At 41.9% G+C, this 24,759-nt stretch overlaps 1 protein-coding gene and 1 long non-coding RNA gene across 2 annotated transcripts; one reads left to right on the top strand and one right to left on the bottom strand.

Annotated features, from left to right (window-relative positions):
- Nucleotides 1-5,780: 5,780 nt before the first annotated feature.
- On the top strand, nucleotides 5,781-16,081 carry LOC147148093 (uncharacterized). The gene is made up of 3 exons (XR_015086408.1): nucleotides 5,781-5,855; nucleotides 8,383-8,640; nucleotides 14,943-16,081. It is a non-coding gene; the product is annotated as an uncharacterized LOC147148093 (long non-coding RNA).
- A 439-nt stretch (nucleotides 16,082-16,520) lies between these two features.
- Nucleotides 16,521-23,927, bottom strand: LOC147148092 (uncharacterized). Its single transcript, XM_086027496.1, has 3 exons — nucleotides 23,815-23,927; nucleotides 17,985-18,040; nucleotides 16,521-17,900 (listed from the first exon to the last, which is right to left on the bottom strand). Exons 2-3 carry the CDS (start codon nucleotides 18,025-18,027, stop codon nucleotides 17,263-17,265), a joined length of 681 nt encoding a protein of 226 aa, XP_085883622.1. The 5' UTR covers nucleotides 18,028-18,040; nucleotides 23,815-23,927; the 3' UTR covers nucleotides 16,521-17,262.
- Nucleotides 23,928-24,759: the final 832 nt, after the last annotated feature.

Genomic DNA, 24,759 nt, shown 5'->3' with positions numbered 1-24,759 from the left:
TACCTATTACACAAACCCACATTAACACACATTTGCAGTGCTTCTCAATTATTTTGTTTTGCCTCCACGGAGGAAGAAGAAAACATTTCACTTCAATAGTTACGAGCAGCTATCTAGGGCCCTCACAGCCCTGGCAACATTGGGATACTGCACTCTAAAAACAGCTGGGTCAAAAAGAATTATTTTGGGGTTAAATTTGACCCAATTGCTGTGTTAAAAAAGGACCGACCCAGACATGGGTCAATTTGAACCAAAAAAATTTGGTTATTCAGTTTTGACCCAACTTTTAGGGTGAAATGAACACAACACATTGGGTTATTCCATTTTGACCCAAATTTCAGGATTAAATGAACATAGCAAATAGTTGCAAAACAATGCAAATAATTGGATTATTCCACAATTCTATAATGCTAAGGATATTGCCCCTTCCCCAAAAACATATTAATAATTAGAAGTGAAAGTTTCACAAAATGTGTACAGGAAGTCCTCAAATTACAACCTACGACGTTTCGACTTTACGGCGCCCATGCCTCCTCCGTCATTTTGTCCCCAGCACCATAGTGACTACCGGTACGTTTACATGCAGTCAATATTCGGTTTAAGGTAAAAATTCTGATTTCTGAAACATTCTCAATAACCCGTTTACATGATTGAGCGGACATTGTTGCTCCTGCATTTGAATAAAACACTGTGTACGGCGATACACGGTGTCATGACTCGAATGGACATCATTTCCGCTTGTTACTTTCAACTGTCAACAAAACACTTGACGTTCATGTCATTCACCACAGGAATGAAGCAGACGGTTTCCTCCTCGCTCCAAAAGTGTGCTTTTGTGTAATGTCTCTGAGCTTCTTTACCTCTGCTTGTGTATTTGTGGTGGGTTGCGCGCCAAACAACGCACGTCCACATACAAGCACTTCCTGTACTACAAAGACAAGCATTCCTTGCGGGTGAGCATGCGCAGATTGTCTCGATCGTGTCTGTTTGCGCGCCGGCAGTATCTTTGCCTTTTACACGCTCCTCCCCTTCTTCTCCGTTCACTTCTCAGCATTAAAGTTAAGGTACAGCATCTTATGCTTTTTATTCTATTTTATGTATTTTGGTTTTTTTATACAATGTCTTTTGACGTAAATGTAAACTTTAACGGTGAAATCCGTCGTATGCGGAAATCTGTGTTACATCGCCAGTGTAGGAACGGAACTCGTTCGTAAATTGAGGAATTCCTGTATTTATCTTCAGGCACATCACTAATGACATCGACATAATTTCAGCAACAATAACAGTAGGGGATGATTTGCATTTGGTCATCGCTATTTTGTAGTTGTGTTGTCTATTATAAGGTCTGTAATAAAGCCAGATCATCAACACAAATCCAAATGAACACATCTGTGTCCTCAATACAAAATGAATTGACGTGATGATCAAAATACATTGTTGAGGCTATACAGCATTTTAGTGCATTGCCCAGCTGCACACAATAATTAAACACTCCAAATAAGATGTACAACAGGGGTCACCAACTCCGGTCCTCGAAGGCACTTGTCCTGCAGATTTTCCATCTCTCCCTGCTGTAACACACCTGATTCAAATGATCAGCTCATCAGCAAGCTCTTGAGAAGCCTGATAATGAAGTTATGGTGTTCGATCCCAGTGGCTCATCTCCATCCCACCCTGTTGACCTGGGTCCCTTGGCTTCATATCTAAAGCCAAAAGTCTCAAACTTGGGCTTTAAATTGGACAGTGACCTTAAATTGGACCAGCAAGTCAGCGCTGTTGTAAGGTCCAGCTTCTTTCATCCTAGACAGCTGGCGAAGGTAAAGCCCCTCCTTTCTCATCAGCACTTAGAAACAGTCATCCATGCCTTGGTTACATCTCGGCTAGATTACTGTAATGCACTATATTTTGGCGTCGGGCTGTTCTCTCTCAAACGTCTCCAGTTGGTCCAAAATGCTGCTGCCCGCCTACTAACTGGAGCTCGGAAGATGTAGCACATTCTGACCTCCGTTCACTGCCCTCCAGTGCATTTTAGGGTTCAATTTAAGATTCTTCTATTTGTTTATAAGTCATTAAATGGCCTCACCCCAGCATACCTCTCCCAGCTCCTCCACTCCTACGCACTCCTATGCCTCAGGTCTGCAGACCAGGCACTGCTCGAGGTGCCAAGGACTAAGCGGAGCCTCAGAGGGGATCGAGCCCTCTCTGTTGCTGGTCCCTCCCTTTGGAATGACCTTCCATTGAATGTTAGGCAAGCCCCCTCTCTGTCCATTTTCAAAACCCGCTTGAAGACACATTAGCATTCTTTGGCTTTCGATCCGACCTGAGACTGACAATTTTCGGCTGTTTTCCGGGGTCTATTGTATATGAGCCATTCTATCGAACTGGTTGAAATTGCTGTCCCACAATGAAAATCAAATTTTAGAAAATTAGTTGACAGCATTATTAAGTTATGTGCCCTCCAAAGTTTGAAAATCAGCATGTGGTTTTTAGGACCATCACTACCGAACACCTCAATTTGGCCATAAAATGAGCACTTTTGATTTTAATGCTAAATTTACTTCTTTTTTTTTTATCTCTGTCCACGTGCTCAAAACTGTCTGTGGTAGCCACATTGTGTCTAGCATTGTTGGGTATTGTCAACAACTATCATAAAACGTCTCTACCGAAACGTTTCGGTAGTGACAATGGTTTCGGTAGTGACAATATGATGTTTCTTTTTGAATAAAGTAAGTTTTAAATAATATAACACATAGATAGATACATATGTCATACATAGATCTTTTTGATTTTAACTATATTCTATTCCATATTTTATCTTAATTTGAAGGGAAAAATAAAACCGAAACAGTCACTACCGAAACATACAGAAAGGTTTCGGTTGTGACATAATGGTTTCTTTAATGACAAAATGATGTTTATTTTTGAATAAAGTAAGTTTTAGGGAAGATTACTGTTTTACATATTGCTTTCTCTAATGCATAAATAGAAAGTTGTATTTGATGTGCATCTTTGCCATTCGTCCTTCCCGAAAGTTTAAATTGGCCTCGCGTGTCGGTGTTGGAACGATCAGCGACGTAGCAAGTTAGCAATAGCAACAGATACACACATTTGAGTTGACAGGAAAACATTGTCCTTTCCTCGCATCTTGCTAACATCACTTTATCAAAATTTAGAGCTAAATCGCTCATTATTGTACTTAGCTGTGACGATAGTAGACATTTAGCCTCTGGTGGAAGGTAACGTAACCTGTGACGCAATAGCATCATTTAACTTAATGGCTATTTGAGACAAAACTACCCAGATAGCAAAATATGGGTGAATCAATGTTGAAATACAGTTCGGCTTAAGTGTTGAATCTACGTTGAAACCTAAAGTAGAAATTATACAGAAAGCGCAAGATTGATAAAATGTTGGGTCAACGTTTGCTTTTCAACCATATAGCACACAACATCAATGTTGATTCAACCATCATCTAAACCAGAACCTACATGCACTTTTTGTTGATTTTTTGTTGAATCAATGTTAAGGAAACAACATTAATTCAGCCATCATCTAAATTGGAATTAAATGTTACAATAAAGCTTAAAAAAAGACTAACAAAAATCTTGGGTTAGTCCACTACAAAATGTTAGCTTTTTCATTACTTATCCAAATGTATGAAAAACCTATGACAGAAAACATGTTTAATATTGAAAATATGTATTAGGAGAGATCAAAATACTTTCAGTAAACCCCAGCCTCTCTATACGTTGTCTCTCTGTCCGCTGGGGTGTTCTGACTTGGGGATCTCCCCCCTCCTACTCCCTCAACTTAGCTTGCAGCTCGTTGCTTTCTGTAGGGTGAGCTTTTTTCATATGTTTGTGTAAATTTGTTCGCTATTTGCGCAGAGAAGCGGCGCTTTGAGGAAATTGGTGGAGGAGCGAAGTATCGATCCCAGGACAATAGTATTGTTCCGATCCAAGTACTTGCTTAGTATCGATAATTTCAAAATTTGGATCAATCCGTCCACCCCTAACTAACAGGTGAGGAGAGAGGAACGGCAGAGGCGGCAGTGGATTTCAGTCCCCAAAAGAAAGTCAACATCCAAAATCTGAAAGTATTTCGGCTATAAAAAGGAAGATTCAGAACAACAAAACATCCTTTGCCAACAGTGCCTCACCGTTGTTGCTGCAAAAACACCGTCACAAGCCCCTGTATGAGCAGTTCAAACTAAGAAGTGGGACCCGAGGTGAAACTTCATCTGTACTCGAAAAACAATTACAGACGCCTTTGTTAGCATAACTCCTTATGATAAGAAGTCCAAACAGCACAGACAAATCACAGATGCAATATGTTTTCCAGAGCGTTTTAGTTATTGTTATATTTTTGTGAACAACTCGGGGGACTAATGCTCCTGCTCTTTAAGTTTTAATATTTTTGTTCTAATTTGTTTACAATTTTGCTGCAGTTTCACAAAGTTTTTTTTATCTTAATGTTATATTTTTGTAAACAACTCAGGCGCTAGTACACCTGCTTTTGTCATGTCATGTCATCTTCCAAACCGCTTATCCTATACAGGGTCGCGGGGAATTGCTGGAGCCTATCCCAGCCGTCAATGGGCGAAGGCAGACTACACCCCGAACTGGTCGCCAGCCAGTCGCAGGGCACACATAGACACTGTCACTGAGCGGGAATCGATCCCACGCTGCCCGCACACAACTCAGGCGTGTGTACCACTTCACTATCAGTGGACCTCACCTGCTTTTTCATTTTTTAAATATTTCATAGTTTAGTTTAGGTGTAGTTAAGGTGTTAACTCTGCTGCTACTTTAGAGTTTTTTTTATTTTCTTCTATTTTTTGAAATGACTCAAGGGTGTAGTGCACCTACTCTTTTTATTTTTTGTTTACAATATGTTTAATATTTTGCTGCTGTTTACATTGAAGTGTGAAATACAATGTTAAATAATCTATTATGTTACAGAGACATGATCACTGTGATCCCTTTTATATACACAGCAATCATCATTCACAGATGAACCCCCTTATTCTGGATTAAACGATATTATATGAATACAATGATGTCATGGTGAGTTAACCAAATTATTCCCAAACAAATCTATTCAAGTCATCTAGTGAAAATTCTATTTTTGACATCGCAATATACATCGCAAACCCCCCAAAAATTGCAATGTCATTTTTTTGTCATCGCCCAGCCCTACTTATTTGTATCATATAGCAAACATTTTGATTGCATGTATAAAACATATGTAGAACATATTAAAAACATATTCAAATTTCCTAAAGTACTTATAAATTATATACTAGATGAATATATGAAATGAAGTGAATTCTTATATAAACTTTAATATGTTCTTATAAAATTCATGTTTGTGTTTTATTGAATACTTGTTTTTATCATATATGAAACATTTTAGATTGCATGTCTAAAACATATGTAAAACATTAAAAACATGTTCAAATTGCCTAAAATACTTAAAAATTGTTTACTAAATGAATATATGAAATGAAGTGATTTCCTAAATAAACTTTACTATGTTCTTATGAAATTCATGTATGTGTTTTATTAAATACTTATTTGTATCATATATGAAATGTATATTGAACTCATAATATTCACATAAGATTTTCTTAAATCCCCTATATGATTTATGGGTTCTTTCTGGTAAGAAATGGGCCATAATCACGTAGATATTGTATGTGACATATACTGGTAATCCTACTCAATCTATATACGGATATGATGTTTGCCATATAAACCATATGGGACTTTTTTGTGCACGGCAAAGTAAGTGCGACCGTGCAACAGTCACGCGGAGAACAGCGCCACACCCAAACACAACTTTGAGAAGAACAGGTAAGCCACCTGCTTCTTGTTTGCTTGTGGACAAGAAATCTGTGTGCATTTAATGCTGGAGTTTCTTCCTGGGAAGTTTCTAAATGGATAAATGCCGATCAGATAAGGATGTCCATGCGCTATTTGTGCGCCTTGATTGACGTGTCGCGGAATAAATAATACGACGCGATTGGAGTCTCAATAATTATGCCGGTTTTTGGAATTAATGATCTACTTATCAGACTGGATGTATTTAAATATATTTGATGTGTTTTGTCATTGGAAAGACTGAACAGAGGTTAAAATTAGTCAAACAAATAGTGGACCCTCGTGCTCTGACTCGGGGAAAAGGAGAGAACGCAAAAAGCGTTGGTGTTTAAATTGGAAACACTGCAAAATAAGTGCAAAGAGTTTGTGAATAAAATCAAAGGAATGATATCAAAAATGAAAGCGCTTATGAGACAAAAGGAAAACTTGATTCAAATGAAAGAAAGCCTGGGAGAAGTTGAATATACTTTGTGAAAATGCTAATATTGTTCGTACTGAATTGTTGCCATTACTGCCACAAGATGATGTGGACAAACAAATTGAATGGATGTCAAGTGTAATGAAATATACTGAAGCATTTCAAAAGGAAAGAAGATGCTGGATAAATGAGATTGAACTACAAACGGAAATAAATGAGTTTTTTGTGGAGCAAATGGAAATGAATCAACCTTTATTAAATGTTTGTGATACAAATGAAGATGACATAAAACCAAATGACAGTATTTCAAAATTTGGATCATCTGAGACATCTCATGCATTCAACAACTCCATTTGCACGTTTAAGAACTGAAGTTGAACTGGCTGTTTTAGCCACAAGACAAAGATTATTGGATGAGAAAAATGCGGTGGAAGAAGAGGAACAACTTCGCAAAACGAAAAAAAAATTACAACTGAATACTGAAATTGCAGAAAAAATGGTACAATTAAACATACTCAAAACATGAAGTACATCAAGTGGAGGGAGGAAGGACATCAAAAGCCTTGAATGGAATGAACTCATACTTGAAAAAGGAAAAATCTCAACAGTAACTCAACGTGAATGCAGATGAATTCCATCCAGCAGAAGATACAAAACTAAAAACAGGTCAACACACTACGATAAAAAAGATGACATGCTGATACAACAAGTTACTGAATGCTCTGTGGTTAGAATGAAGCCAACCAATAAACAGTATGTTCATCAACAACTTATCCCAAATACAAATACACCTACGGTGGAAAATAATGACATTCTTGGAATTATGAGGAAGCAAAATGAAATAACAACTTTGCTTATACAACAGCAATGCCTTGCAGCCCTACCAAAGCGAGAGATTCCTATATTTGATGGTGAGCCATTCAAGTACCACACATGCATGAATGCATTCGAGAATGGAGTTGAGAGAAACACGACAAACAACTCAAACCGTCTCTACTATTTGGAACAACATACTAAGGCTAGGTTCTCACCGCAGGCAAATGCGACCCAGATCGGATTTTTTTGCCCATATGCGACCTGTATCTGATTTTTTTATGACAGTCCGAATGGCTCAGTTCATATTTTTTCAAATGCGACCTGGGTCGCTTTCATATGTGGTCCTAGATCGGATACGTATCCGATCTTTTCCAATGCGTTCGCGGTCTGAACGGCCAGGTCGCATATATCCGACATTGACGTAATCCGGAGCCCAAAATGTGCTCCGCGCAGGCAGAGGGAAACTGCTGGCAGCAGGGGATCGAATCTACAAAGTTGTTTTGAGTAACACTATAGACTTTATATTTTACTTTAATTTAATCCCACTTGAAAAATGAAGCATAAAATGGACATTTATGGAAATTGTAGTAATTCAGCCACGGCTCAGATAGATTCATTTTTTACGCACGGTTAAAACATGATGTCATCGTTAGTGATGTCTCCATGAAATGAGATATTAAAGCCTCGCCTCATAATTTCCCCCAAATACTGTATTTACCTGCAACCTAATTGCTTGACTGTATAAATGCCCCAACACGCTGGACCACATTTAATTACGCAAACAGAACGTCGGTTGTGACTTCGTCTCTTCTTCTGCTGCATGTGGGCCACTTTGACGACGCATGTGTTCATACAGCAGACAAGACCGAGGTCGCATTTATAATGTAATATGAACGCTTACACAAAAAAAAATCGGATTTTTTCGAAAAATCCGAATTGAGCATTAAGACCTGCGGTGTGAACCTAGCCTAAAGGACAGAGCTGGGCACTTGACCCTTTTTTGCCGGTCCAGCCGCGACCCTCCACCCTTGACCTGGGTACCCTTTCGGCCGCAACCCCCCGCCCTTATTCATAAAAATGATCACCCCCCCCCCCAAAAGTGTCCAGGATTGACGCCGCCGCGGGAGGGATGGGAACGGCAGAGTCTTTTTAAGGATCATTAGCTGGCTAATTTACTATTCAAACAATTTCTCAAACAGAGGCTGCAAAAGAACTCAACTTTCTACAACGATTATAACACCTTTGTAAACATGCTTCTTGTTAAAGGCTATGCTGAGAAGGTGCCTGAGAAGGAGCTGGACCGTGTTGATGGAAAGGTGTGGTATATTCCACACCATGGAGTTTACCATCCCACAAAGGCAAAAATCAGAGTCGTGTTCAACTGTGGAACAAGTTACAAGGGAACATCACTGAGTGCGCAACTTCTCCAAGGTATTGATCCGACAAGTTCTTTGATTGAAGTGGTGACCCGCTTCAGGAAGGAACCAGTGGTGATAATGGCAGACAGAGTCTATGTTTCACCAGGTAAGAGTCACTCCCGATGAAACAGATTTGCTCAGGTTCCTCTGGTGCAAGATGGAAAACTGGAGAAACAACCTGCTGAATACTGGATGACAGTGCATATATTTGTGGCTACATGATCTCCCAGCTGTGCTAACTATGCCCTCACAAGGTGTGCACAAGACTATGGGTGTCACTATAGTCAGGAAACAGTACACAAGTTACAAAACTGTTTTTCATATTTGTAGCCACAGAGGAAGAAGCTGTATCGCTATACCAGGAACTAGTATCTTTATGTTCCAGGGGAGGATTTTCTCTCACAAAGTGGATAAGCAATACATCGAGTGTGTTGGAAACCATCCCTGTGAGTCTCAGAGAAAAAGGCATGGAGCGGTTGGACATGGATTTGGATGTTGTGGCTGTGGAGAGAGTGCTTGGACTTGAATGGTCCATTAATTTGAGATCAAGGTCAAGTACAAGGACAGACCGCTCACCAGAAGAGGAATACTATCTACTATAGCCTCCATTTATGATCCTCTTGGAATGCTGAGCCCTGTGATTTTGACAGCCAAGAAAATACTGAGAGACTTGTGCAAAAGCGAGATAGGCTGGGATGAGACGGTACCCGAAACAGTTTCCTGGGGCTGGTTAAAACTAATACAGGACTTTCAGCTGCTGGACAAGTTGGAGGTTAGTAGGTGTCTGAAACCACCTCAATTTGGAGAAACTTGTGCAGCCCAACTGCACCATTTTTGTGATGCCGGTGAGGATGGATACGGAGCAGTCACTTCTCTTGTGTCAAAGAACAAGAATTGTAATTGCTTTTGTGATGGGAAAATCTTGAATTGCTCCGCTAAAACCTGTAATTATCCCACGGGATGAAGCTAATAACTCCAACTATGGCCAGCCGCATGGATGTACTCTGGAGGACGGAGCTGGAAATGGGTCTTTTGGACTCTGTATTTTGGACAGACAGTGAATCCGTCCTCAAGTACATTAGGAACAAGCCCTCACATTTTAAAGTATTTGTGGCTAACCGGATTTCACAAATCCTCAAAGCTTCCTGTGCCACTCAGTGGAGGTATGTTGACATTGCCAACAACCCAGCAGACATAACATCAAGAAGGGTGAAAGTTGAGGCATTTATTAAACATCCTACATGGTTTTCAGGGCCACACTTTCTGTTACAGCATGAGAGTGAGTGGCCCGTCAGTCAACAAAATAGCAGTTGGCTTTCCCCTGAAGATCCTGAAGTAAAGAAAATGGCAGTAGTTAATGGACTACAGTCAGAAGAGGAGCCAGTTTCACACCTGCTGCAGTGTTTTTCTTCGTGGACAGGTTTAAAGAGATCAAGGGCATGGATCCTGAGGATAAAGGATTGTCTTATGTCCTGCGTGCAGAAGAGGAGACAGTTACATCCGACCCTGGCACAGTCGGGCCTCAATAGCATGCAACAGAAGTCCTCTGAGGAAGAGGAGATGATCAAGTTTAAGAGGACCACCGTAGTCAAGAGTCTTACGGTGGAGGGCTTGGATCAGGCCGAGCTGGCTATTTTCAAATTCTGTCAATGAAAGCGATTTCCTGAAGAGCTAGCCAGCTTGGAGAAAGGTCATCTACATTGTGTAATTCTGTCAAAATATCTTCATATTTCAGAGCTTCTTCTCAAGCATATACATCAACAAGTGGGACATGGAGGTTGTAACCACATGTTGTCAAAGTTGAGATAAAGATACTGGATAACCAGTGCAACTACAGCCATATGCAAGGTACTATCCAAATGTATTATCTGTCGCCGCCTAAATACTGTGCCAGTTCAGCAGCAGATGGCTGACTTACCCCATGAAAAAATTGTGTTGGATGAACCGCCATTCACTCGTGTTGGCGTAGATTACTTTGGGCCTTTTGAGGTAAAGAGTAGAAGAACCATGGTCAAGAGATATGGTGTAATTTTTACCTGCTTGGCCATCAGAGCAGTTCACATTGAGATTGCACCGTCTCTGGACACTGACTCTTTCATCACTGCATTCAGGTGTTTTATTGCCAGAAGAGGCCAAGTTCGGGAGCTTCGCTCTGACATCCACCCATCCATCCAGTATCCCAACCGCTTATCCTCACAAGGGTCCCGGGTGTGCTGGAGCCTATATCAGCTGTCTTCGGGCAGTGGGCGGGGGACACCCTGAATTGGTTGCCAGCCAATTGCAGGGCACACAGAGACAAACAAACATCCACACTCACAATCACACCGAGGGGCAATTTAGAGTTTTCAATCAACTTACCATGCATGTTTTTGGAATGTGGGAGAAACCAGAGTACCCGGAGAAAAGCCACGCAGGCACGGGGAGAACATGCAAACTCCACACAGGGAGGCCGGGGCCGGGCTCAAAACCTACGACCTCTGAACTGTGAGGCGGACATGCTAACCAGTCGGCTACCGTGCCGGCTTCGCTCTGACAATGGCACCAATTTCATAGGAGCAGAGAGAGCACTAAGGACCGCTATTGAGCAGTGGAACAGTAAACAGATTATGGATTTTATGATGTAAAAGGGCGGCACGGTGGTCGACTGGTTAGCACGTCCGCCTCACAGTTCAGTGGTCGTGGGTTCGATCCCGGCTCCGGCCTCCCTGTGTGGAGTTTGCATGTTCTCCCCGTGCCTGCGTGGGTTTTCTCCGGGTACTCCGGTTTCCAAAAACATGCATGGTAAGTTGATTGGACACTCTAAATTGCCCCTAGGTGTGATTGTGAGTGCGGATGTTTGTCTCTGTGTGCCCTGCGATTGGCTGGCAACCAGTTCAGGGTGTCCCCCGCCTACTGCCCAAAGACAGCTGGGATAGGCTCCAGCACGCCCCGCGACCCTTGTGAGGAGAAGTGGTACAGATAATGGATGGATGGATGATGTAAAAGGGAATAACATGGAGCTTTAATCCAACAGCGGGTTCTCACCATGGAGGAGTATGGGACCGCCTCATCTGATCTGTCCGCAAGGTACTTCATTCCACTTTGAGAGTACAAAACCTAAATGAAGAGGGCTTGCATACAGTTCTTTGTGAGGCTGAGGCTATTATTAACAGTCAGCCAATCACTAAGGCTTCTATGGACGTGAATGACCTGGAGGCACTGACTCCTAATCACCTATTGTTGTTAAAAACATCACCATCCTTACCACCAGGGGTGTTCCAACCAGCAGACATGTATGCACACAGACAATGGAAACAGGTCCAATATATGTCTGATCCGTTCTGGAAAAGATGGGTGAAGGAATACTTGCCCCAGCTGCAGGAACGCCAGAAATGAACAGGCGCAAGGAAGAACCTTGAGGTCGGCGATCTCGTGCTCTTCATGGACAGCACAGCGCCTAGGAACTTGTGGCCAATGGGACGAGTAATAGACACCTTTCCGGACCAAAGAAGATTTGTCCGGTACAGACAAAGACCCACACCAGCTGTTTGGACCGGCCTATTACAAAGGTCTGTATACTGCAGGAGGCTGAGGCTGGTTAAGGATGTACCAGTCTCAGCAGTGACTTTTTTGGACCTTATGGACACCTTGCAAAACTGGTTTGGTGGATAACTTTTGATATACAGTATATATTTTTTCTGAGACATTTTTTTGTTATTGCTCACATTTGAAGGTGGACATATATTTTTGGGACATTTTTTCCGGACTTCATTATGAAGAAAGAAGATACGATGGATTATCATTAATGGACACTGATGTGCATGCTTATAGAATTGTCGTTACAATTAGCATAATTTTGTGTTGATTTGATAATCTAATTATTAGGTAATAATTAAGGGGCTGGTGTGTAGGCGCCATAATTGAGTGTTATGTCACGCAGTGTTTTGGTCGCTATGGTAACGGGCTGGTGTTTGGGTCACATGTTGTAAGTGGTGAATGTTGGGTAATTTCAAATAGGCGTGCTTACCAGCTGCACGGTAGAGAGTTGGGCTGGGTAGCCGTATTTTTTGTTGACCGCTACGCTTCGCCTCACTTCGCTTCGCCATAAGCTTAGCTACTACGCTACAGTTTTTGCCATATTGTGCTACCATCAAACCAGCCAGAGTGTATCCGTGAAAGCCACTGTTTAATTAAAACTGATCAAAGCGCATTCAAGACTAAGTGTTTCAACTGTCAAGCCACCGTAATAGCAGCGCGTCAGTCAAGTACCGAACCCACCCACTTTGTCTCAGAAGCGACAAGGCTGCGTGGAGTCGCTACAACTCTTGTCCACTTCAACCTTCTTTTGAAAGTATAAAAGTGTTCTGCAAAATAGTTTGGATTTATTGACATAAAACGTGATCTCATCATGATCACCTCCACAAAATCAAAAATACCGTGGCGATCGCTTCTCCACTTACACAGACTGAAGCGGACAAGAGCATGAATGCGCACAAGAACCCCGACTGGTTATATTTCGGACATTTAGCGACGCTAAACTCGTGTCAACTCTCAGAAGGCAGACGGCTACTGGCAGCGGGCAAGCAATCAGGCAAGCATGGATCTTTATTCCCCCCCCTTCCCTCCCCGGCTAACAGTACGATAACGGTACAGCTAATAGCAACAACAAGCTTCAGGCCGTTTAAACAAAAGGCGTTAGCACAACAACATTAGCTCCTTACTGTCAGCGCAACGTGTGGAGGTGATCATGAGCCTTGCGTCTTCATGTCGCAAGGTTGCCTTCAAAGCAGGGTTGCCTTCAAAGCAGTCGCGTGCGTTGTCCGACACCGCTTGCAGCCGCGAGAGTGGAGTGGACTCAGAGTGAGGCAAGATCTCATCGAACACTGGGGGTGTCTTGAACGTGCGCATACGACTCCACAGCCGAGTGTGGCTGCATTGGAACGCACCATTTCGACTGTTATGTTTCAAATTGGACGCCGTGTTGTTGGTAAAAAAACTGGGGCCATTCCTCATTCAAATAAATGTGCACGTCTCATTCCCACTTCAGCCTCTGTAAATATCTTGACTGGTGGGAAATGCTTTGCTCGTCATAATCGTGTGCAGTGTTTTTTTTGTTTTTGTTTTTTTTTTAAGCAAAGAAGCAGTGTGCGCTCGTCCCAGCATAAATCTATGTAGCTCTGCTCATTTCTTCATTCTCATATAAATCAGCCACGAAGAGGTTAATCCTCTTGATATGTTGAAGTGGTCACTAGTATGGATGTGCGGCCATTAACAAGAGACGTTTTTCATGGAGTCGCTTATTTCCTAATTTCTCCCAAATGTATTGATAAAATAGAAAATGACAACTCTTTTCATTTTCCTGATCAAAAAATATATAAAATGAAGTTGTCAGTGAAAACATGGCCATCCCGGCCCAACCATCCCTTTAATAGAGAAGTTAGGGAGTAGTACACGCCGTTGTAGTATCATCATCAGTTTCTTGGCAATTTCTCACATGGCATAGCCTGGCTGACCTGTTTTCTGAATCTGAGCTGATTGGTTGTTGTGATGTCATTTTCAGTCGACAGAAGACAAAATGGCCACCCCCAGAGATGGCTAAAAACAACTGCATTTTGCTGCTTAACTTATATTCCACAAACTCAAAATTAATCACAATGCCATGTTTCAACTAGTGGGCCTGCTGGGAACATATTCTTGAAAAAAATATGTTTGGGTTGACTTCCGCTTTAAGAACTCACATGAGTACCACGAGATTGTCTTTGGTACTCACTAGTGGTCCACCGGATCACAAAAGTCACGGTTCGGATCGGTCATGGATTTTGAGTCACGGATGGGTTCATTTTTTGTATGAGCAAAAATAAAATAAACTAAAAAGAACTTTTTCTTCATTTATTTTATAAGATGCTTTTGCCCTTAAAAAAAAACTCCTAATGTCTAATATGGTCGTTTAGGATTTAAGAACACAATTTGTGCAATTTTGTAAGTGGTACAGTGTATACATGTCAAGGTATCCTGCCAGACATTTTGCGCTGAATGTTTTCTTACAATTATTAGGTTAACATGTTGTTATAAATTAAATGAAGACAAAGTTTTATTTTTATTTTTTTTCGTAATGAAAAAGACAAAGTGCAACTTAAGGCACCTTTCTTAAACTTTCACCAAATGTAGACACTTTTAAATCCAGGTTAAAAACATTTCTGTTCTCATGCACCTATGCATGAAATCTGCACAGTATTTTTTATCTTATTTTTTATTTATCTTGCTTTTAATCATTTTAATCTAATTATTCTTCCTGATTTAGATTTTTGTGATTCTTAATGTTTTCTTTCTCTTTCTGAAATGCTTTTCATGTTTTATGTAAAGCACTTTGAATTGTCTGGTGCATGAAATGTGCTACACAAATAAACTTGCCTTGCCTTGATATCCCAGCCAGCTCTGCCTCTGGCCCAAGGCCCCGCTGCCCAGCCTCCGATGCCAACGGCCATCCACCTACACTTCCAAGAACTCCAAGAAGACGCTGTCCGGAGTAGGCCTGGGCGGGGAAATCCTAACCAACGCAAGCTTCCAGGAGGCCTGAATGGAGGCCCGCCAACCTCAGGTGCAGACCTTAAGAGGAGGGTCCCCCGCCAACTGCCAGCTAATCGAGCCACACAAACGAGCAACCGCCCTGAAGGCTGCTGGGGATGTGGAGATCTATGCCACACCCTGAAGAATGGTCCCACCAACCACTGGAAAGCACCTGCCCAGGATCCACAGGTAGAGAGACCCAGAGAGACCTGAGGGGGGAGATCATTGCGCCAGCCGTAACAACACAACCACATGATGAGCCAACAATACCTGTCATCATCCAAGGTGAAGAACATGACTTCATGCTGGACACAAGCAGCACCTATTCCTGTATGGGGAGCTCTGGCTTAAGGCTCACCCTCTCTGGCTCATCAATTAAGACAATAGGTTTCTTTGGGAAGAGACAACTTATCCCCCTCACCCAACCAATTCCCATTATGATAGCAGGAAGAAGAGTACTTTGCCCCACTCTTGATATCAAATCTAACTCCTGTCAATCTGCTTGGAAGAGACATTTTGACTTGCCACCAAAAAACCATCAACCACCATGACAATGATGCCGTCCTGACTTAACCAAAAATAATGCATTATGCTGCTGTTTATTCGCTAGCACTCAAGAAGATTTCCTCACTGCTATCAGTCTGTGGGCCATGGGTCGAGTAGATACGCAAAATAATGCCCAACGCAAGAAAGCCATCAATGCCAGAACACTGCACCCTCCTCTTTGACGAATTTCAGAGCAACATGTACTATTATGTTTGTTGGAAAGAGTTCATGGAGGGCAACCAGTTCTATTTACAAAAAGTGAACATCTATGTAGGACCCCCAGGTGCAGCTGCAGCTATGAAAACATGGTATTTCCTTCCATTGCTATGCGGACAACTGTCAAATCTATATCCCGCCGAGCAAAAAAGACGCATTCTCCATAAGACCAGTTTTGTCCTGCCTAGAGAACATCAAAGACTGGATGTCACTGAATTTCTTAAAATTCAGCACATGAATTGAACCCGGAACCTCGATGTCCAAAGTCAGGGTTACAACCCACTCAGACAGATGTAATCCCTAATCAGTAGGCTATTAAAGGAGTGTTTAATGTTTCAAAGGCAATTAACCATGCAGTCAATTTTTTTTACGGCTTCCCAAAATGTCATTGAAATAAATCAGCTGTCAGGATGTGTGACCTCTGGTTTTAAAACAGTCAGTAATCCAGAAGAGGGGTTGGCTTCCATGCAGGTTTCTGATTTTTAAGAGTGGTTATAAAATATGTCGAAAATGTCATTACTCAGATTGTTCCAGCAGAAGTATTGAACCCAGAACCACCATGCACAAAGTCAGGGTAACGACCCACTCAACTACATAGTCATCTGCAGTCCCTAATCAGTCAGGCTTTCAAAGGAGCGTTTAAAGTTTCAAAGGCGATAAACCTCCAAGCGCTCACAATTTTTGAAAAATCATCTTTATTATTGGAATTGAGCGCAGGTGGCAAGGATGGGAATTTTGCATTTACACCTCAACAACCACACGATGATCATAACAATTAGGACCAAATGCATGATGACAAGTTTTCTTTTGGAATAAAAACAATTCACTTTCTTTCTATGGTTGGGGGTGACATGTCCAGGTAGCCCAGGTGGTGGACTTGATGTTGGTCCAGTTGGTGTTCCAGGCGGGTGGTTTTCATCCGGAGTAACTGGTGTTGGCCAGGTAGGTCCTATAGTGGGGGCTTAGGTTTTAAAGGTTATGTTGCAGGTTGATTGTTTTCATCTTAAGTAACAGATAGTCCGGATCGTGGCCCAGGTTGGCAGGGTGCTGGTTCAGGTGGGTTATTTTCATCTGGAGTAATTGGTGTTGGCGAGAGTTGTCCCACAAGTGGTGGGGCAGGTTGACAATTTGGTCTCCAAGAGGTTGTTTTTTTTTATCCACGATAACAGGTGGTTGCACTGGTGTCTTGTTTTGGTCTGGGTGGCTAATTGTTATACGAAATAAAACGTGGTCCAAGTGGTGGTCCAGCTTGGAAAGATGGTGTTACAGATGGGTCGTTGACATCCATAGTAAAAGGTGGTACGGGTGGCCATGGTTGTTAAGATGATTGGATCAAAAACTGTTTCATCAGCTGGTGGGGGCAGTGGGCCAGGAAAATGTAGGTCGCTCAGGTGGCCCAGATGGTGGTTGGCCTGGGTGATCAATAAGCTGCTGCCCCAGGTGTGAATTTTGGGTAATAAGGTGCTGGTGGCACAGGTGGGTAATAAGGTGGTGGCCCAAGTGGGTAATAAGGTGGCGACCCAGGTGGGTAATAAGGTGGTGGACCAGGTGGGCAATTATGTGGACTTGGCCCAGGAAGCCAAGGTGTTAGCAGTTGCCCATAAGGACAAGGCCTTGGTGGCCCTGGAGGTCCAGGTGGTCCTGGTGGACTAGGTGGTCCTGGTGGCCCAGGTGGTCCTGGTGGTCCCGGTAGTCCAGGTGGTCCAGGTGGTCCTGTTAGCCCATCTGTGCCAGGTGGCCCATCTGCTCCAGGTGGCCCTGGTGGCCCATCTGCTCCAGGTGGTCCTGGTGGACCATCAGATCCAGGTGGTCCTGGTGGACCATTTGGTCCTGCTGGACCCTCTGGTCCAGCTGGTCCTGGTGGCCCAGGTGGACCCATTGGTCCAGGTAGTCCTGGTGGTGGCACAGGTGGTCCAGATGGTGGTCCTGAAGGTGGTCCAGGTGGACCTGGTGGTCCTGAAGGTGGTCCAGGTGGACCTGGTGGTCCAGGAGGTCCACCCCCGTCATCTGTAGTAACTGTCAATTGTCTTTTTATCTTGGCAGAAAGACAACTGCTTCCTGTGATAAAAAATTGACAACTTTGTTACATGGTGACCTTTCACTTACTCTTTCTTACTTGGTAGTAATCATTTGATGACTTACCAATCAGCACAACGGCAACAGTGAACACCTTGAGAATAAACATTGTGGCTGTTGTCCTGAAAGACAGTGAAAAGGAACTGTAAATTTATATTGAGAGAAAGTCAACCAGGTGAACATGATGGGGGAGCTGGCTGGTTGGACAGTGTCAGTTTGTTGGCGTCTAGGTTCCATGCCTTGCCACGAGGCACCTGGACTGTCCTTGGGAAGAGGCTGATAACACCTATTCAATCTTCATGTCATTGCCATCGGACAGAGAACCCTTGTATCGACTGAAACCATGACTTTTTAGGGAATCAAAATTTTTGTTCAGTTGCTAATGACATTAAAAGACATTCGATATCCAAGAACTTCAGGTCATGTTGGAGGAACGGCAACTGTTTTTAAAAACAATTTTACATATAAACACTGTATAGTCGCCACATCTTTCACAAGCTTTGAGGGCACTTTCTTTGGAGTTGCCAGTGCCATCCCTGTGCTCTGCGCTGTCATATACCGGCCTTCCAAATACCACAAGGAGTTTCTGGATGACTTTTCGAATCTTCTTGCCGAAATCATGCTGCTATATGATCACATCCTGTTTATGGGGGACTTTAATATTCACGTGTCTATCCTGAAAAAACACAGGCAAAGGACTTTTAAAGACTCATAGACTCTTTCAATATGGTACAGTGCATGTCTGGCTCCAATCACAAGCAATGACACACTTTGGTCCTTGTCCTTACTTTTGGTATGTCGGTCTCAAATTTGAAAGTGTTGGACAATGTGCTTTCTGATCATATGACTGTGTTCTTTGATGTAACGTATTCCTGTGCTGTGAGAGCTACTGCTAGTGATCGCAGGTGCCGTGTTTTTAACCCCCTCACTGCTTGTTGTTTCTCTGATGCCTTTTTGTATTCCCTCTTCAAACACAGAGGTTCCAACACACAGGTTCCATTCACCCTGCCGTAACATTTTGGACTCTGTGGCTCCATTAAAATATATGTGGCTAAAAGTTAGACCGGAGCCATGGTTTAATGAGAGTACTCATGCAGCTAAACAGGAATGCTGCAGAGCTGAATGCAGGTGGAAAAAAAGACAGGCAGCAGGTCTCTTATCAAATCCTAAAGCACTGCTGGCATCGTTACCAAAGAAAGGTGAAGGAGTCCAACACTTGTCAAGTCTCATTCAGGCTAATCGCCATGATCCATGTGCTCTATTTAAAACAATTGATTCTGAACTTCAGCCCGTGAGCTGATTTGCACTGACTCATCCCCTGAAATGTGCGATAGATTTTTGCAGTTTTTCATTGACAAGGTTGCTACAGCTCTTTTCGAACGACACATTTGACTTTTCTGTCCTTGTGCCGCAGTGATCGATTCCTTTGAGGCGGTTTCCTTGCCATTTTTGGAGGATGTGGTTTGCCATATTAAGCCATCTGGCTCCCCTTATGACTCCGTTCCTCCTCACTTCTTTAAAGGAGAAGTCAACAGCATATTTTTTTCAAGAATAAGTTCTATGCAAGCCCACTAGTTGAAACAAGGTATTCTAATAAATATTGCGTTTGTGGAATAAGAGTTAATACACTTGTTTTTAGCCATTTCTTAGAGCGGCCAGTTTTTCACTTCTGTTGACTGAAAATGACATCACAACTACTCAGGGCTTAGGTAACGACCAATCACGGCTGACCTGTTTTCTGAAGCCGAGCCATGATTGGTCATTACCTGAGCACTGAGTAGTTGTGATGTCATTTTTAGTTGACAGAAGTGACAAAATGGCTGCCTCCTGAGATGGCTAAAAAGGGGTGGATTTTGCTGCTTAACTCATATTCCACAAACGCAATATTAATCAGAATGCCGTATTTCAACTAGTGGGCCAGCTGGGAATATCCATCCATCCATCCATTATCTGTACCGCTTATCCTCACAAGGGTCGCGGGGCGTGCTGGAGCCTATCCCAGCTGTCTTTGGGCAGTAGGCGGGGGACACCCTGAACTGGTTGCCAGCCAATCGCAGGGCACACAGAGACAAACATCCGCACTCAAATCACACCTAGGGGCAATTTAGAGTATCCAATCAACTTACGATGCATGTTTTTGGAATGTGGGAGGAAACCCGGAGTACCCGGAGAAAACCCACGCAGGCACGGGGAGAACATGCAAACTCCACACAGGGAGGCCGGAGCTGGGATCGAACCCATGACCTCTGAACTGTGAGGCGGACGTGCTAACCAGTCGACCACCGTGCCGCCCAGCTGGGAACATATTCTTGAAAAAAATATCTTTGAGTAAATTTCCACTTTAAGGAGATTCTCTCGAGTATTGGTGAATCTGATGTAGTCCCCCAACATTTTAAACATGCTGTAGTGCAACCTCTGCTTAAGAAACCTGGCCTTAATCAAGGTGTGCTGTCAAATTTTAGACCCATTTCCAAGCTGCCTTTTATTTCTAAAATTCCGGAAAAAGTGGTACACTCTCAGTTAAAATCTTTCTTGGATGAACATAATGTCATGGAGGTTTTCCAGTCAGGCTTCAAGATAATGCATAGCACAGAGTCAGCCCTGTTGCGTGTTTTTAATAATATCCTCCTGGCAAATGTATGTATGTCTTGTTTTGTTGGATTTGTCTGCAGCATTTGATACGATGGACCATGGTATTCTTTTGGCTCGTTTGCAACACCAAGTGGGCATTAGTGTAAGCGCTCTAGAGTGGTTTGGATCCTATTTGGCTGGCAGGACTTTCTCTGTTAGGCTAGTGTCCTCTGAGTCCTGCTTTGTCGTATGGTGTTCCACAGGGTCCTATTTTGGGGCCCTTGCTGTTCTCGTTGTATTTGTTGCCCCTGGATTCCATCCTTTGAAAAACACGGTATTTCCTTCTACTGCTATGTGGATGACTGTCAAATCTGTCCCATTGAGCAAAAAAGACGTTTTCTCCTTAAGACCACTTTTGTCCTGTCTAGAGGAAATCAAAGCATGGATGTCACATAATTTCTTAAATTTAAAAAAAAAAAAAAAACAGAAGTTACTGTGTTCGTTCTCAGTGGCTCTTCTACATCCGACCCTGTTGACCTGGGCCCCTTGGCTTCATATCTAAAGCCATCAGTCTCTAGCTTGAGTTTTAAATTGGACAGTGATCTTAAATTGGACCAGCAAATCAGCGCCGTTGTAAGGTCAAGCTTCTTTCATCTTAGACAGCTGGCTATGGTAAAGCCCCTCCTTTCTCATCAGCACTTAGAAATAGTCATCCATGCCTTTGTTACATCTCGGCTAGATTACTGTAATGCACTTTATTTTTATTTAGCCAGTCCTCCCTCAAACGTCTCCAGTTGGTCCAAAATGCTGCTGCTTGTCTCCAAACTGGAGCTCAGAAGATGGAACACATAACACCGATTCAGGCTTCCCTTCACTGGCTCCCAGTGCATTTTGTGGTTCATTTTAAGATGCTTCTATTTGTTGTTGTTGTTGTTATTGGATCCCCATTAGCTCTCGCAAACTACAAGAGCTAATCTTCCTGGGGTTCATACAGGTGAAAGGCAAAGCAATACAGAATATGTAAAACTAAATAAGTGTATAGTATTACATCTAAAATAATAAAGATTATTATGTTTATTGTAGTCCGCTGATAGTGTAGTGGTACACACGCCTGAGTTGTGTGCGGGCAGCGTGGGATCGATTCCCGCTCAGTGACAGTGTCTATATGTGCCCTGCGACTGGCTGGCGACCAGTTCGGGGTGTAGTCTGCCTTCGCCCATTGACGGCTGGGATAGGCTCCAGCAACTCCCCGCAACCCTGTATAGGATAAGCGGTTTGGAAGATGACATGACATGACATGTTTATTGTATCATTATTAAGTAATAAAACAAACAAACCAAAAAAAAACAACCCACACAAATACAATCAGTGTTATCTGTACTAATATGCATGGATTTAAAGTATGCATGTGCCTCACATCACATCAAATCACAGATAATATGGAGGGAAAAACAAGAAACAAAAAAAACTATTCCTCACATACCCAGCTCTCACCCCACACCAAGGTATGTGTTAAGGGAAATGAACCCCAACATTCATTTATTTTGACTATTTTCCATTAGGAATTTTCTTAACGTATTTTTGAAAGTGGACTTTGTTTGTCTATTCTTGATCGTATGTTTATAAGTCTTTAAATTGCCTCGCCCTGGCATACCTCTCCGAGCTCCTCCACTCCTACGCACCTTCCTGGAGCCTCAGGTTTGCGGACCAAGAGCTGCTCAAGGTGCCGAGGACCAAGCGGAGCCTCAGAGGGGATCGGGACTTTTTGGCTGCAGTCCTTACCTTTGGAATGACCTTCCAGTGAATGTTAGGCAACCCAACTGTCTGTTCACTATTAAAACCCGGTTGAAGACATATTTCTATTCGATGGCTTTTGATCTGACATGAGACTTACAGTTTTCCCGTGTCTATTGTACATAGTGTTTTGTATTAATTTATTGCTTTCAGTTGTTGTATTTTGGCTATGCTGTTGTGGTAGGTAAAGTGCTTTGTTACATCTGTAGCTCTTGTGAAATGCGCTATATAAATAAAATTGTATTGTATTGTAATTCATTGATGGAACACTTGGGTCCTGAAGAAGTTTCCCTTTTGGTTCGAAGTACAAATGTTAGCCATTTGGGCCCCAAAAAAATCCTTGAACAAAAAAAGGGTTTATAAAGCTATTTGTTAGGAGCATGAAGTCAACCCCAAGCATGAATGCTTTGAAGTCCAGGTTAAAAAAACTGTGCTTAATTTCCCAGACCTATGATTGAGCTCTTATAAAGTATTATTTTTTTAATTTAATATAATTTTAAGAATCTTTTTGTTGCACTGTAAAAACTTAAGTAATTTTAGTAAGATAGCTTTATTTCTGCATTTTGTATTAAACGTCTTAAATTCTTTTATTTTTAGATGCTTATAAATGCTGTACTTGTAATTATGCGTTGTAAAGTTGCCTTTCCCTTTCCTTGCCTATCATTCCAAATGTATTTAAAACATTTTTTTTAATTTAGCATTATGACAATTTCAAATCTTCGTACAAAATAAAAATATACCTTTTTCCAATATAGAAATATGGTATACATAAAGGTAGAATGTTCAGGTTAAAGAATCCTTGTATTATTTAATCAATCCAACTTAATTATTTTAAATTTGGACAACCAAAAACAATGTGTTTGCTTTGCCTTAATAAATACCATTATTTTTAGGTAAAACTTTCAGCTTGCACCAGTTGAATATTTCTTAAATTGCCCTAACTGCACGTCCTTGCTTTACAACTTCATTGGAGAAGCTTGCCAAAGTGCATGCAGCAATGTCCACTTTGACCTGATTCCAAATACATATTTTTCCATGATGATGTTCATTTTGTCTTCTTATTAGTTAAAGTAGGTTTAAGGGTTTTTTTCAGACAGTGGTCTTCTTATTACAGTGAATAGAAACTCTCTTACCTTGCTGACAGTTTCGGCTGTCACTTCAGCCTTCCTCTGAGCTGTCACTGCTTCCTTGTGACGTGTCTAAAAGCAGCTGACCTTCAACGGCAGCGCAGGAATCTTCAACGGCGGCGCAGTATCCTTCAACAGCGGCGGAGCGACGCAGCATTGATCAGGTCGGGGAGCCTTATTTAGAAGGTTTCCCTGACCCGGTCAGCTGTTTTATAGACACGTCCACAAGGAAGCAGCGACAGTTCCATGGAAGGTTGAAGTGGCATAAGACCACTGTCTGAAAAAAAGACACCTTAAAACTACCATGAATATATTTACCTTGATTGAATAAAGTGCAACACCAAATGTGTCCAACCTTAATGTTGTGTTCCCTGAAAACTCTTCAAGATGGAGAAAGTACTCACCACGCACACTGAAGTTTGTTCTTGGAACCCCTCTTAGGAATTGCGTTGGTGTCGGTCCTGCTCCCGTATCTCTTCTATCGCCTCACAGTCGTTAACGGAGGGCTTAAATCTCTTGTTCAACCATTAAGGTGGAGCCCTTGCTAAGGTGGGGCATAATTGATTTTTCTTCCGTTTTCACATACAGTAATTGCAGCCGGTGATTTCTATTAAATGGGCATTGCCAAGCAGTAGGGATGGGCAATACCAATGATTTTGGATTCGATCCGATATTCGATACCGGAATTGCCCTTTTTTTTAAAAAAAAAAAAACATGTATTTATTGATTTTTTTTTTTTACACAAAGCTGCAAACAAAACCGAATCAGTTGAATTTACTTTTCTACCATTTTTTTTACATACAGTAATTACAGCCGGTAATTTCGATTAGATGGGCATGACAATACAACATTCTAAATTATAGATCAATAAATAAATAAATAAATTATATATATATATATATATATATATATATATATATATATATATATATATATATATATATATATAAAAATTAATTGCAAATATCAATACTTTAGCTTGATGTTCGATACTTAAAATTGAGCACTCTGGGTTCGAAATATCGATATTTTGGTATCGCTTTGGTATCCCGACCAAGCAGTATTTCTTCATGTTGCCATGCTGTAATTCATCAGTTAATTGAGTCACTTTGAAGCAAATTAGAGCACACAAAAGGTCACTGCCGCTGGAATCTTATCTGCTTGTACTTCCAGTCCTAACATGTTATGAAACAGCTGGGTATGTGTTAGTTTTTTTGTTTGTTTGTTTTTAATCAGTCTGACAATAAGGAGCTGGGTGGTTTACGTGATGAAGATCATTGTGGCTTTGTAAAGAGGACAAACCTGTTTGTCTCCTCTAAGGCAGTAAGTACCAAACACTATAGCCTACC

Source organism: Filicampus tigris, chromosome 4, assembly GCF_054856515.1.
Source record: "Filicampus tigris isolate MCC_2025a chromosome 4, RoL_Ftig_1.0, whole genome shotgun sequence".
In the NCBI taxonomy this organism is placed as follows: domain Eukaryota; kingdom Metazoa; phylum Chordata; class Actinopteri; order Syngnathiformes; family Syngnathidae; genus Filicampus; species Filicampus tigris.
The sequence above is the reverse complement of the archived record's forward strand: the minus strand, read 5'-3'. Positions and strand labels throughout refer to the sequence as shown.